Raw genomic sequence first — 14,346 nt, forward strand, 5'->3', positions numbered from 1 at the left:
CATCTATACCAGGGGAACACAGAGAACATTCAGCGTTAAATATGACACCTGTAATTAGGAAGACCTATGGTTATACCATAGCAATTTTAAGGATGAGGTAATTTTGGGAGTGATGAAAAGCAGCAATTGTTTCCAACGCAGTTTATTTATGCTGCGGTACAAACTTTCACAACCAGTATGCTCTGTAAAAGAAATGCCTGCTATCTGTTGTCCTAACGGGTTAATGTGGCTTGTTATTAAGGGTCTAAAATTTGAAATAGTGTCCAAAGTTTTCTTACACTTCTTATTCTAGCTGCACAGGCCCTTTCATCACCTCCCTGGGATCCAAGCGGCTTGGAACAAATGAGTAAAGTCTGTGAACAGCCAGAGACCTAAGGAATCATGTTTCACTAAGAAAAAACCAGAAGGGCTGCGATTAGATTAGGCAAGGTGGGGAAAGGGATATTGGCAGGTAGGTGGCCGGAAAGTTACAACTCGGGTTGTTTTTTAACTGGCGTCCTACAAATGGCCGGCGTGTAGGTGTCTCACTCGCTGACTTGTAAATGAACTTCAGGTTCTCTTTACTTGGGGAGACTTCTGAATCTGAGAACCTGGCGGCGGTTCAACGACCCCGTCCTCGGGGTCCCCAGGGGACATCTTCCGGAGAGTCCGACTGTCTGGGGCGAAGGCGCACGGAAAGCAGGGAGTGAGGGGGCGAGGAACGCGGGCCCCGAAAGCCAACCTAACCCGGCCTCGCTCCCCTCCGGTGGAAACTTCCCCGGCCGCAAGCAGGGCGGGAGAGGGCGGCGGGGCGGCGGTTCCCCTCGCGGAGACAGAGAACTGCGCGCGCGAGGCGCGGGGCGCGCGACGAGCGCGGCGGCCGCCGCCTCCTCCCCTCCCCGCCTCCGGTGGCGCTGCCTCCTCCCTCCGCCCGGCTCGGCCTCCCTTGCTCCCTCCCCTCGTGGCTGGCTCCAGCGGCGGCGTCGGCGGCGGCGGGCGGGGAGGGCGTGCGCCGGTCGAGAGGTGTCGGCAGCGAAGGGAGGGAAGGGAAGTTTCAAGTGGAAGGTCGTCCGCCGGCCGGCGCGTCTTCTCGCTCTCCTCCGGCAGCATCATGGCGGAGCCGAGCGGCTCGCCCGTGCACGTCCAGCAGCCCCAGCAGGCGGCCCCGGTGACACCGGCGGCGGCGGCCCCGGCGGCCGCGACAGCAGCGCCGGCTCCGGTGGCACCCGGGGCCCCAGCCCCGGCGGCGCAGGCGGTCGGCTGGCCCATCTGCAGGGACGCGTACGAGCTGCAGGAGGTTATCGGTCAGTGCTGCGGGCGCGGCGGGGTTGGCTCAGCCTGGGCGCTGAGGCCGGGCGGGAGGCGCGACCTGGGCGGGAGGGGACGCGGGATGCTGGGCTTGCCTCCATGCACGCCCGGGAGGCAGAGCGGTCGGCTTCTGGGCCTACCGGCTTCAACAGCTTTTTTTTTTTTTTTTTAATTTATTTGTTCGTTCCGTGAGCGCTGGTGCTGCAGGAGGCGGCGCGGCGGATGTGACTCGCACTGCAGACGAGCCGCATGCTGCAAACTTTTATCTCCCCGATCGCTGGGGCGGCGGAACTGGGGACCCGGCAATGCCGCCGCATTTTCTTCCTCCCGCGCGTCGGGCCCGCAGCCTGTGGTCGGTGGCCACGCGAGCAGGCAGCCGCGGCCGGGGTGGGGTTGCGGGGGCGCCGCCCTCGGCTTCCAGCGCCCCCGCGCCGCGCCTTGGGGGCCGCGTCCTGGGGGACCCAGCGGGCGCAGCCGCGCCTCTGCTCTCCAAGCTCCGCGCCTCGGTCTCCCGTCAGCAGCCTCTCGGCGTGGGTAACCGGGCTACGTAGGAGTTGCGGAGGCCCAGGTTCTTTCCCGAGGCCGGGGAGGATGCTGGCCTCCCTCCCTGACAGCCGCTGCTCCACGCCCGCCTCACAGCCCGGCTCTCCGCGCCGCCCGGCGTTCCCGGGTACCCGCCTCTCGGTAGCTGGGCGCGCCGCCTACTGCCCAGCCCGGTCGCCCGTGGAAAGCAGGCACCCTGGCCTTCTGCCCTGCGCCGGGCCGATGCTTCCCTCTGGTCCAAGGCCGAGCTGCAAGAATGAAAGCCGAGGCTGTCGGTGATCTGCTCTCTGCCTTTCGGTGCCTTCTAGTCGGCCCACAAATACCACCTTATCTTACATTTTAAAAACTTGGCAAAGTCGAATGGCAAGAAGCCGGCATTACCTTTCCCTGGGCCAAGCACGTGAAGGACCAGGAGAGTTGTGTTGGCCCTTATTGGATCATCTCGTCTGAGAGGCTTGTTAAACCCAGTTAGGGAACCCACCAGGTAAAGTGGGCCCTCAGCTTCTAACCTTACTGGCGCTGGGATGGGATGCTGCCTTCCCATATCTTGATATTTAAGTACGGTGATGAAAAAGGAATTCAGGATATTCCTCTTAAACTTTTTTTTTCTTTTCATTAAAAAGAATGCTCCACTCCTCCCTTAAAAAAAATTAAAACAGATACTAAGAATTTCATTAGGTGTTTAAACGAGCCTTTATCATCTGCTACTGTGTGAATGAAACACCATAGACTGAAATAAATACTGAAGGGCAGAACCCTAACCCTAACCTAGGCTATAAAAGCTCCAAATAACCTAAAATAAGCATCTGTACATAAAATTCTTTGAAAACCAAAAACTTTCATAACTTTTGGCCAAAGACTCTAAAAGGATGAGTCTTCCTGTCACTGCGTGGATTAAATATTTTCAAGGGCTTCTCAAAGCCTAGAGTATTTAGTGAAAACTCCTTTAACCTGGTAGCTAAGCCCCTTCGTCTTCCCAGTTTTAAGGCCTGCTCTCAACTGGCTTGCCCCCTCTCATATTCTGATTGCATTGATTGTATCCTGAATAGTCAGCTGTCTTAGGACCCGTCTGGCCTTCCATTCCTTGTTGCCTTTCACAGGCTCTTTAATTGCCCATCTCTGTAGTGAATCTCACTCAGCTTTCAAGGCCAGTGTGAATGTTCTTGAGAAACCTTCTCCTTCTCCCAAGGCAAAGTATGGTGGCTTCTTCTGCCCCTCTTTTTATATCTCACAGCATGTAACTCCATAATTTTTATGCGGTCAACAAAATCTAAAGGCCTACTATGTCCCAAGCATCGTGCTAGGTGCTAGCAGTATAGAAATTAATAAAAATGGTCCCTGCCTTCAAGGACTTCCCAAGTAAACGACTCTGTAAGATGTGATGAGTGAGCACTGGTAGAGCACAAAGGAGGGATTGACTGCTAGGAGAAATAAGGAAACAGGGTATTCCACAGAAGACATCTGAGCTGAATTTTGAAGTCTGAGTAAGTTTGTAAGGTGCCTGATTATTTCCATTGCTGCCTTTCCTAGCTAGGAGTTCCTAGCTGTGAACTCTTCCAGGGTCTTATTTCTCCCTCTGTCTCCAGCACATAGGGATGATGCATACAAGTTGAATGATGGTATCAGCCACATAGTTTCCATAGGGTCAGGACCAGCACTTACTTATAATCAATTTATATGCTTATTTTGTTAATTATTAGGGTCAGTATGCAAGCTTTGCTTTTTGAAAACAATGTTCTGAGCTCATCAGTTTTGTCAACTAAACTGAAGAAAATCTTAGTTTAATTAAGGTGAGGGGATTGATTGCAGGGCTTCCTTCTGCTTGCAGTAGCAGCATTGTTAATTATGGTTGGTCCATTTAATTAAAAAGAAATTTACCTGAAGAATTTTCAAGCAGAAACACCTGCTTATTACTTCTACATTGATTTTTGCACATTCACAGTGTGGAAAGGGCTTTTCTGCATTTAAAATTTATCTCGTAATTTTCCAACTGAAAGAGATGGCCTGTGGGGGGCCCGTGTTGAAGTCAAGTTGCTGGAATAGGGCTTTCCAGGGTCTTAATGTTTATAGGGAATTACAAACCCATTTCCATTTAGCGTTTAATGCTTGTTAAGTAATGAAGAGTGAACTTGCAGTTAAGCACTTCTGCTTAAACATTACACGCAGAAGTTAGTAGTTCAAACATTGGACCAGTTTCGGCATGAGTGCGGGTGGACAGCCTTGGCCTCTCCCGGCCACAAGGCAGGTGTCATATGATAGGGCTGCGGCAGTGTGAACCGTGACCAGCAGGAGGCTCAGATGTGCCTGAGCAGAAGGCCAAGAGAGGCAAGGTGTTTTAGCTTTGCAGCGTGGCACCGAGCACTTTTTCTTCTTCGTTTCCTTCTGGCAGAGGTTGGGGGTCTCAAGATTAGAGGAGAAGAGGCTTACTAAAGTCCAAACAAAGCAGGTTCAGTTGTTCGACTTCTGTTTTAGAAAAATAAACACAGCATTTTGCAAGTCTAAAAATAAAGTTTTCTCTTTGTTATATTGTTGTTCTTGTGTGGTGAAGGATCAGTGGAGAGTTTGTAATGGTAATCTGGTTCTAAAGTTTGTGTGCGACCTGGAAATGATGTACAATCTATTGGAGGGAGCTTTATACTTAGGGGTTAACCATGTTATGAAATAATTAAATTCCTTGTTTTAGCCATCAATATGAGTAGATTTCAAATATTTCTGTCTCCTATAGAAATAACTGCTCATGGGAGGTGTTCTAGCTTAATACTCTTCAGCCTCATCAATCCTTGTTCCTCAACCCCCCCCCCTCCGCCATCTCTCAGATTCGCTCTTTAGAAGTATATGGGGCACCCAAAGATATGCTAGTTGAAAAATTAGTTTATTTGTTGGTGGTATTAATATTATCACTTTGATTTGCTAAACAAAGAACAAAAAGTGAATCATGTAAATGTTGACTTGGGCTTCCTTAATCGATTGAACAGCCTCAAGGAACTTTCCTGTCAAAGAGTTATATTCAATGCAGTATCAGTTTCCTTATTAGAATCGGATAGTTCTAGCAGGGTCTGTTATCTTTGTTGCTTTTCCTCTGAGAAACACTAAATAGACCCATGCCTCAGAGCATGTTTGATTTTCTTAGATATTTTTTGCAGGATGAGTCTGTCTGTAGTTTTGCACCTTATTTCTCAGTGTTGCTTCACTTTTATCCTGGGCAGTCATTTAGAGTGATCCAAAAGTACCACCTGCTGCATTTCTGGTTCTAGTCAACAAAAAGAATTTGGTTCCTAGACTCCTAACTGTAGTTTGACAGAGGGGTTCTCAAGTACTCTGTTTTCTCTCCCGGGAGCTTTGTTTAACCATTCCGGTGCATCTTCCCCAGGCACAAGTAATAGGCAACTCTCCAGGTCTTCAAGGAGCAGTAGCCCAGAGCTCTGCTCTGTGCTCTCAGAGGTTCTGTGGAGCTTTGTGGTTTAGGGATTAGAACTGGTTTTATAGATGTTCTAGAGGGATCTTGAGGACAGTGGAACCATACTGCGTCACACTCTTTTGAACAGGACCTCAGAGGCCTGGAGCACTGAGTGTGTATTTTAATCTCCCAGACCTTTAAACCGGGCTGCTTTGCTGTTGCTGTCAGTTGTTAACTTGCCTTTTATTTATTTATTTATTTGGCTGCGCTGGGTCTTAGTTACAGCACGCGGGATCTTTAGTTGGGGCATGCGGGCTCCTTAGTTGTGGCATGTGGGCTCTTAGTTGGGGCATGCATGCGGGATCTAGTTCCCTGACCAGGGATAGAACCTGGGCCCCCTGCGTTGGGAGCGCTGAGTATTAACCACTGGACCACCAGGGAAGTCCCATGTTGGCTTTTTTTTTTTTAGAAGAAACAGAGTCCTGAGATGCTTAGCTTCGCGCAGGTGTTTTGATTGTCATATCGTTTCACTATTTTTTTTTTTGTAAAGAGAAAAATGTATATAGAACTGCTCTTTTCGTTTTTTTTCATTATTGTGGTAAAATATACAAATATAGGTAACATAAGACTTACCATTTTAACCATTTTCTAAGTGTACAGTTCGGTGGTGTTAATTAATTCAATAGAAATGCTTTTAAATGTGCTGTTCAAACTAGCATGTGGGAAAAATCTCTGGGTTAAGAGAAGCTAATGTTAGAATTTCTATAATACTTTATGCATTTGCTTTGTGACAGATAAAATTATAAATTTCCCCCTGTCTCTTATAAGTCTGTTGTATCCCCCATTTTTGATGGTGTTGGAGAGTAAATTAAAACGTGGCGGGCTCTGGAGTCAGATGGCCTGGCAGTGGCAGTCGCTGGCCTCGCGACCTTGAGCCAGTTATTTGGAGGTGTCTGTACTCGGTTTCCTCATTTTCGACCTGGAGATGATAACGATAGGGTTGCAGAGAAAGGGAGACTCTGGAGCACTTAGAACAGTGCCTGGCACAGGGCGAGCTCTCCGGGAGTCTGAGCCTGCGCTGCCGTGCGCTGCGCCGGCTGATCAGGTCCGAGTTACCGGCAGAGAATACTGCCCTGACTCTGGCCAGACTGTGGAGCGTCCTGTAGAGTTTCTCTGCTCAGTTTGCATCAGGGAGTTTGCAGGAGGGGGAGTTGGCCCGCGAGCCCCCGCCTTCCAGTGGGCGGCGCCTTCCAGTGGGCTGCTGGCGGGGCAGCCTGAGGCCCCTGCGGGGAGGTAGCTGCAGAGACCTGTGGAACAGGACAGCTCGGGGCCTCGGGTGCCAGATGGCCCTCTGACAAGTGGTGAGAGCATCCTGCGGGAAGGTTGCTGGAGATACGGCCCGTCGCGAAAGGGCTCTGTGAGCAACCTGCTCCGACTGCATTTTTCTCCCACCTCTGCATCCGCCCTGCGGAGGCTGCCGTGCTGGCAGGAAATGCTGCTGACTAAAAGAAATGGTCACTGTGTGCCCCAGCGGGTCAGGGGACGGGGCATTTGTCTGCAGATCAGGTCATCACTGTTGCTCTCCTGTCTCCTTCCTTGCCTTGCTGCTCTTCCCTCTACTTATAAATATTCTCGTCTCCCTCTAATCATTCACAGCAAAAGAGAACAAAACACCGACACTCTCACTACTCCTTCTTCCTCTAGCTCCTGCCTTATCTCTTTCCTTCCCTTCCCAGTGGAGAACCTCCCATCCACTTCTCAGCTCACTGCAATCTGGCGTCTGCCCTCTTGCTAAGAAGCCAAAATTGGAATGTCCACAGTCACCGTGACCTTCTGTGGCTGCAGCCAGTGGACACTGCAGGCTTTCCCTCTCTTCCTCTCTCTGCAGGAGTTGGCACCATCTGCCGTTTCTCCTGCTCCTTCCCCGCGTATCTCTGCTACAGGATCCACTTCTCTATGGATCTGAGGCTTCAACCACTGCCTAAAATGCCCAGGGCCTCTCTGGTCTTTGGACTGGTATGAGGGCTGCCTTTTAAACATCTTTGTTTAGATACTTCACAGAACTTCATACTCACAGTGAAACTCACTGCCTCGCCACCTTTGCTTCATCGTAATCCTGCTCCTTCAACGTTCTCCATCTTACACAAGACCCTTGAGTGTGAAGCAGAAACATGCTGCTCAGCCTGCGCTTGCCCGTCTCCCTTCTCTCCCACATCTGATTGGTCCTCAGTCCTAAATACTCTGCGTGCTGGATCCCTTCTTTGATCTGTCTCTCACTCTTCCTCTTGGCCATTGCCAGTTCAGTTCGGGCTCTTATCAGTTCTTAACTTGGATGACTGTAATGACTTCCTGACCAGGTTCCTTGTCTGCAGCCTTGCTTCCAGCTCTAGTGTGCCTTGCTACCAAAGCGATACTGCTGTACCCAAAGTTTTATCAGTTAACCCCAGGCTTAAACGCTTTTAGTGGCTCTTCCATCATCCTTAAGATGAACTCTGAGCAGGTGTTTAAGGCCTTCGGGAATTGTCTCTTGCCTCCCATTCACTGTTTCCCCCCTCTGCCCCACACCCTTTGTCATTTCTATTCTCAGGACAGACTCGCAGCCAGTGGGAACCTTTTTGCAGTTGCTGAAATGCTTCATGCTTTCTCAGCCCCTGCTAGGCAAGTTTTCCCTGTGCTTGGAACACCCTTCCACACCCCTTCCGTTCCATTTTCATGTATTTAACAGAGAACTCCGGTCTCTCCTTTTAAGCGTTACCTTTATTGAAGTATAATATGCACAAGGAAGAGTATACATGTCATAAATGTATAGCTTGATGCCTTCCCCTCTGCTCCTCTCTTGTCTCTTTCACCCCTGGTGGTCCTCATACCCTGTGCAGATGGTTTGCCTCCTTGCCCATCCCGGCACTCCTCCTTGAGGACAGGCCTTTGGCCTCCATAGCCCACACCTCCTATTAAAGATTCGCTAAGTGTTTTCTGGATGAAGGTCTGAATTTTAGGGATAAATGCCCTCCCACCCCCTGTGGAAGAGGAACATTGCCTCGCTTCTGAATATTTGCCTCCTTGGATCCTGAAGATTTCATCTTGCCGGTGGTTAATGATGATGCTTATTCAGTTGCGTTTGGGCCAATCAGCTTAAAGGGCTCTGTAGAAATTAGCTCATTAATCCTCCCAGATCAAGAGTAAGCACTTTGAGTACTTGCACCTGCCTTGCTGTGCAGGCAGGCAGGCAGCCAGCCAGAGGCCTGGCTTTCCTGAGGTCATTGTTCTGCGAGGTGGCCTCTGCAGATTAAAGGACCCGGAGCTCCCTGCCACAGTCTCTGCGTCCTTTCACTCAGGCATTGCAGAGCAGGGTGGGGGAAGTCCTAGCGCGCCTCTCCTCTTCTTCAGAGCTTTCCTTTCTTGAGTGTACCCATGAGCTCTCTCTTGCTGTTTGTGTAGTTATATATAACCCAACCTTGAAGATCTGTGGGCCTTCTTGCTGTGTAGAAATCAGGACTGTTGAAGAAGATCAGGGATACAGGTGAAACACAGCAGCAGAATATCAGACGGGTGGTTTTCAAAGGTTGATACGATGGCAGGAATTGTATTTTTATAAGTGACAAGGGACTGGGGGGTGATAGGATTGGTGTGGTACATGCTAAGACCATAGAACTGGATCTTTTAAAGTCAAAACCAGTCTAATAGGTATTGTAATTCCTCTGTGGTGTATTTTTGGGAAAGGTTTTTTTCCCCATTAAAAAAAAAAATTCTCCATGTAATCAAGTGAGGTTTTACGTTTTCCTCCAGGACAGTTCTGCTTAAATTATCCCCAAACAACTCCAAGATGGCTGAAGTGATTCAAGTGCTTCAGGTGTTTCTTTTTCCAAATCCGCTGTTCATTGGTCAAGTTTTTGCTGCTACAGAAGAATTCAGTATATTAATTAGAAAGGCATTTTAGATTCGGCTTAACTGGAAAGTAGAGGAGAAATAGCAGTCCTTTAGACAATGGATTGGCAGAGCTTTAGTTCAGAATTGATTTACATAAACATTTTGGGAACCTGATGTGAGTAAATGCTGATGTATTTCAAGTTTCTTCCCATTTGCCAAACAAATATTTGGGAATAAACTCTCACTTAAAGCTTTAAAAAACTTCTTGGACATTGAGGAATTAGATGAATTGACCTTTTAAACTAATTGTATATTTTGATGTATGGGAAAAATCATTTTAAGATAGAACTTAAAACATCATTTTAAAATAGTTTTATCTTCAAACTTCTTCCTAGTAAGTGGCATTTAGTATAACTCAGAGGCCTAGTCCTGGGTGTTCATTCACTTCTTCGCTCAGGTGAAAATACACATTCTTGTGACATTTATGGGGTTCAGGTTTCCAACGTTTAGTCACTGATGTACCAGAAGAACTAGTATGGTAAGTAGAGATGGATGACTTTCTATCATGTGAATGATAGATCTTCATTGGGGGAGTGTTTTAGAAGCCAGTGACCTGTGACAATTCTGAAACTTCTCACAATCACTCTATTTGATGGTTGAGGTCTTAGAAGAACTTGTGATCTTGTTTTGAACGGTAGCATCAGTTTGTACCGGGGCTTGTAATAAGGGGCATCCCTACTGGTTTCTTTCCTGCTCTGTTTTGTTTGGGGATTGAAAAAGGATTCATTTTATGGATTGGTTCCTATTGGCGTGTCTTGTGTTGTTGACATTTTACTTTGAATTATTTGGTCTGTCCTTCCTTCTTCCCTCCCTCACTTCATCCTTTCCTCCCTTCCTTTCCTTTCTTCCTTCCTTTGAAATTGGCAATGTCACCAGCCCCTTTCTTAATTATGAGATGACTCAAGAAAGCAGGGGAAGAGAGTGCCCAGGGGTAGGAATGATAGGTCAGTGCTGGCTTTTTAAGGTCAGCTCCTAAGTGAGGAATAGCATAGGAATATAGGGGGATAATGAAATTTAATTTTGGAGGAAACTGAAGAGAAAGTCCATTCCTGTTCCTTTGTTTCTACAACTGAAGATTCTAACAACCTAACTTAATTTGCCTGTGGTCCAGAAGTCCTTAGAATCTCAGGCCGATGCTTCCTACCTGGTTCAGTGTTTCTTTTTTTCCTTATATTTTGGCTGCGTTGGGTCTTCGTTGCTGCGCGGCTTTCTGTAGTTGCAGTGACCAGCGGCTATTCTTTGTTGCGGTACGCCGGCTTCTCCATGCGGTGCTCGGGCCTCTCATTGCCGTGGCTTGTCTTTGTTGTGGAACGTGGGCTCTAGGTGTGCGGGCTCAGTAGTTGTGGCTCGTGGGCTCTAGACCGCAGGCTCAGTAGTTGTGGTGCTTGGGCTTGGTTGCTCCCCAGCATGTGGATCTTCCCGGACCAGGGCTCGCACCTGTGTCCCCTGCATTGGCAGGTGGATTCTTAACCGCTGCGCCACCAGGGAAGTTCCCAGTTCAGTGTTTTCTTCTACTTACATCATGTTGATTCCTCATTGGTGGGAAGGAGGAAGTTAGAAATGTTATCGACTCAGTGAATTTTATAACTACCATTTTAATGAAGTAAATATATATCTTATCTGGGAACATATTTACCGTATAGATTTTATAGTAAAAATCTTTCTTTAGAGGGGTTGAAATGATCTTTATATATCTTTCTTCATTAGAGCATGTTTATTTAACACATAAACCAGGTGATATATAAACATAAAAGTTTCATTTCATCTATCATCTTTTGCCTGGCTGTTAGAATAGACTATAAATATATATTTTTAAAATTAATTAACTTATTTATTTTTGGCTGCGTTGGGTCTTTGTTGCTGCGTGGGCTTTTCTCTAGTTGCGGAGAGCAGGGGCTACTCTTCGTTGCGGTGCGTGGGCTTCTCATTGCGGTGGCTTCTCTTGTTGTGGAGCACGGGCTCTAGGTGTGCAGTTTCAGTAGTTGTGGCTCGCGGGCTCTAGAGCGCAGGCTCAGTAGTTGTGGCGCACGGGCTTAGTTGCTCCGTGGCATGTGGGATCTTCCCGGACCAGGGCTCGAACCCGTGTCCCCTGCATTGGCAGGAGGATTCTTAACCACTGTGCCACCAGGGAAGCCCTAGACTATATTTTTAATCCTTAGTTAGAACCTGTCAGTGAGGTGGAACCTGTCAGTGTGTGTGTGTGTGTGAGTGTGTGAGTGAGTGAGAGAGAGAGAGAGAGAGAGAGAGAGAGAGAGAGAGAGAGAGAAATGGCAAATAAAAGGTTGAGGAGCAGGAAATAGATGTACTTCAGGGCTGATCATTAGCTGGAGCAGAGCTTCTGCACTAGAGCCAGGTCCCTGCTGCCAGGCTGATAACTTTATAGCAGTCAGAGCAGCAACGGCATTCCTAGCAGTGTCTAGTTCTGAGCTGTCCGGAATGGTAGCCACTAGCCACATGTGGCTATTTCAGTTTGAATTAATTAAAATTAAATAAATTTTGGGGTGGAAAGGAATGAAGAGGCAGAGCACAGAGGATGTTTAGGGCAGTGAAACTGCTCTGTGTGATACCATAATGATGGATACGTGTCATACATTTGTCCAAACCCACAGAATGTACAACACAGAGGGTGAGCCCTAACGTAAACAGTGGGCTTTGAATGCCAAGGATGTGTCAGTGTAAGTTCATCAGTTGTAGCAAATGTACCACTCTTTTGGGGGATGTTGGTAATGCTGGAGGCTGTGCATGTGTGGGAGCAGGGGGTACATGGGAAGTCTCTGCCTTCTTCTCAATTTTGCTGTGACCCTAAAACTGCTTTAAAACAATAAAGTCTTTAAAAATGAAATAACATACAGTTCCTCAGTGACACGAGCCACATTTTCAAGTGCAGCCAACTGTGACTACTGCAGCTGAGGAACTGTATTTTATTTATTTAATTTTAGGTCTATAACCTGCACTGTCCAGTAAAGTACCTTACTGGATAGTGCGGATACAGATTATTTCCATCACCACAAAAAGTCTTACTGGAGAGTGCTGGATGGTAATTTCTCAGAAATGTTCAGAAACTGACTAAATATTATTATGATGGCTGTAAATATCCCGAGGCTACCTCCTGATGACATGCTAAGGCATCGCCACTGACTTAGAAGTACAAAAGGAGACAAACAGTGCTAACCTGATTAAAAAAAAAAATTGTTTTCACCCTGTGCTCTATTAGAAAGCGAATTGATTCATATTTTCAGAAGGACAGTTATTTTTTGTGTATGGTGAAACAGATACCCCTGCTGACGTAGAAAGACAGTTTTGAAGTATGAGTTTTTATCTTACTCACTTAACTCATTCTAGGATATTCTTGTGATTACTGTAAACACGGAATCCTCCCGAATGAGATCCAGTATTTTCAGAAGTATCAAAATGTTACATTTCCTTGAGAAATCACTTCAGAGTCTTGGGGCTGGATGTGGTAGACAGAATCACTTCAGTTTATCTTCTTTTATGTAATGAAGTAAGAAAGAACTGACAAAATAGTTTTTTTGGTGAAATTACAAAGACATTGTGAAATTAACTCCACTTAGAAAAAAAATGATACCTGTGTCAGTTTTAGTCACTTAAATGGTGAGTTTGAATCATGGTCCCTTCTTTTCCCTTGATTTTAAAACATTTCGGTAATTGAGTAATTAAAGGATTTAATAGTTTAGTCTAAGTTATATAACACAAAGCAAATAAAACGTTCAGTATTGAAGTCAGTACCTTAACAGAAATTCAAACTCAGTCATCACTGTTTGGTTAGGACACCTTTTTTGTTAGGAGAGGGAATTAATGACATAGGGGTGGGTGAAAACAAATATCTGTGTAGGGAGATTAACTGGGTTTAATTTTGGGCAATTTAGAAACAGTTTGTACTTTCTTATGTTTAGTGTCCCTAGGGTGACTGGGGCCGCCACAGAGAATGCTTTACTATGTAATCCTTTTTTATTTTTCCTCGTAGATGCCCTTTCAAGTTTCTGGAGTCCTAAATCCAGTGCCTGACCTTCAACAAGGGCCGTTGCGGAAACATTTTTAATATGGCAGTTTGGGTGGCTGAAATAGTACTAGGGGAAGTGTCTCTGTGTATTTTCAAATTAATGATCATTAGGACAAATTTAAGAATAGTGATATTTTTGGCATAAGTCTAGATCAGGACTAGATTGTATATCTTTACTAAAATAAATTCTCATTGGTTGTTTAAAAAGTGACAGTCTCGGGCTTCCCTGGTGGCGCAGTGGTTGAGAGTCCGCCTGCCGATGCAGGGGACACGGGTTCGTGCCCTGGTCCGGGAGGATCCCACATGCCGTGGAGCAACTAAGCCCGTGAGCCATGGCCGCTGAGCCTGCGCGTCTGGAGCCTGTGCTCCACAACGGGAGAGGCCACAACAGTGAGAGGCCCGCGTACCGCAAAGAAAAAAAAAAAAGTGACAGTCTCTAGGGTGAAGAGATAATGAGCTTCTTAGTTCATCTATAGCCATCTTCCTGATTGTTTCCATAGAAGCAGCAAGACTGTTTAAAGGCTATAATTTCATGTCCTACTCTTCAGAGCCCATTAAAAATAGGCAACATAGGCGGCTTTGTAGCTTATATATTTGCTTAAATAGTCTTAAAGACAAAGAGGGTAACTGCTGTGCGGTCATTGGGATAGGTAAACATTGCAGTCAGGCACTTGTTTGGCTTTTGCTTATAGGTTATGGTCCATTTAGCCTCCTGTATTAAGAGTGACATTTTTGGGAGTTCCATGGTGGCCTAGTGGTTAAGGATTCTGGGCTTTCACTGCCATGGCCTGGGTTCAATCTCTGGTTGGGGAAGATCCCACAAGCTGTGTGGCATGGCCAAAAAAGAAGAGTGACATTGTTCTCAGCTATACGTAGTTGTTTAAAAATGAAATATTCTCTTGGAGCTCCTTGGAAGAAAGGGAGTGACAAAAATGTGAAAAGGTGGTATTTATGGGGTCTGACCAACTTTAAAATTAATCATATCAGGACTGATATGCACAAGAAGTATTGTTTCCTTCAGGGGGACATAGTGGAAGGGGGTCCACTTATACTTTATAGCGACATTTTATTTTAAATTAAAAAATTACCCATTTCTATCAGCCCTCTAATGAAGAAACGAGACTGATTTTCTAATGTGACATTAATTTGCTCTTGAGGTATTGCCCAAGCT

The 14,346-nt window shown here is 46.6% G+C and overlaps 1 protein-coding gene across 1 annotated transcript in view; it reads left to right on the top strand.

The window, feature by feature from the left end:
• The first annotated feature begins 1,026 nt into the window (after nucleotides 1-1,026).
• The window catches only part of STK39 (serine/threonine kinase 39), a 308,616-nt gene continuing 295,296 nt past the window's right edge, over nucleotides 1,027-14,346 (top strand). The window contains exon 1 of the mRNA XM_082658864.1: nucleotides 1,027-1,283. Coding sequence (XP_082514990.1) covers nucleotides 1,091-1,283 — 193 coding nt within the window. The 5' untranslated portion in view covers nucleotides 1,027-1,090. The remainder of the gene's footprint in view (nucleotides 1,284-14,346) is intronic.

Source organism: Grampus griseus (genome assembly GCF_964374135.1).
Source record: "Grampus griseus genome assembly, chromosome: 7".
Classification (NCBI taxonomy): Eukaryota; Metazoa; Chordata; class Mammalia; order Artiodactyla; family Delphinidae; genus Grampus; species Grampus griseus.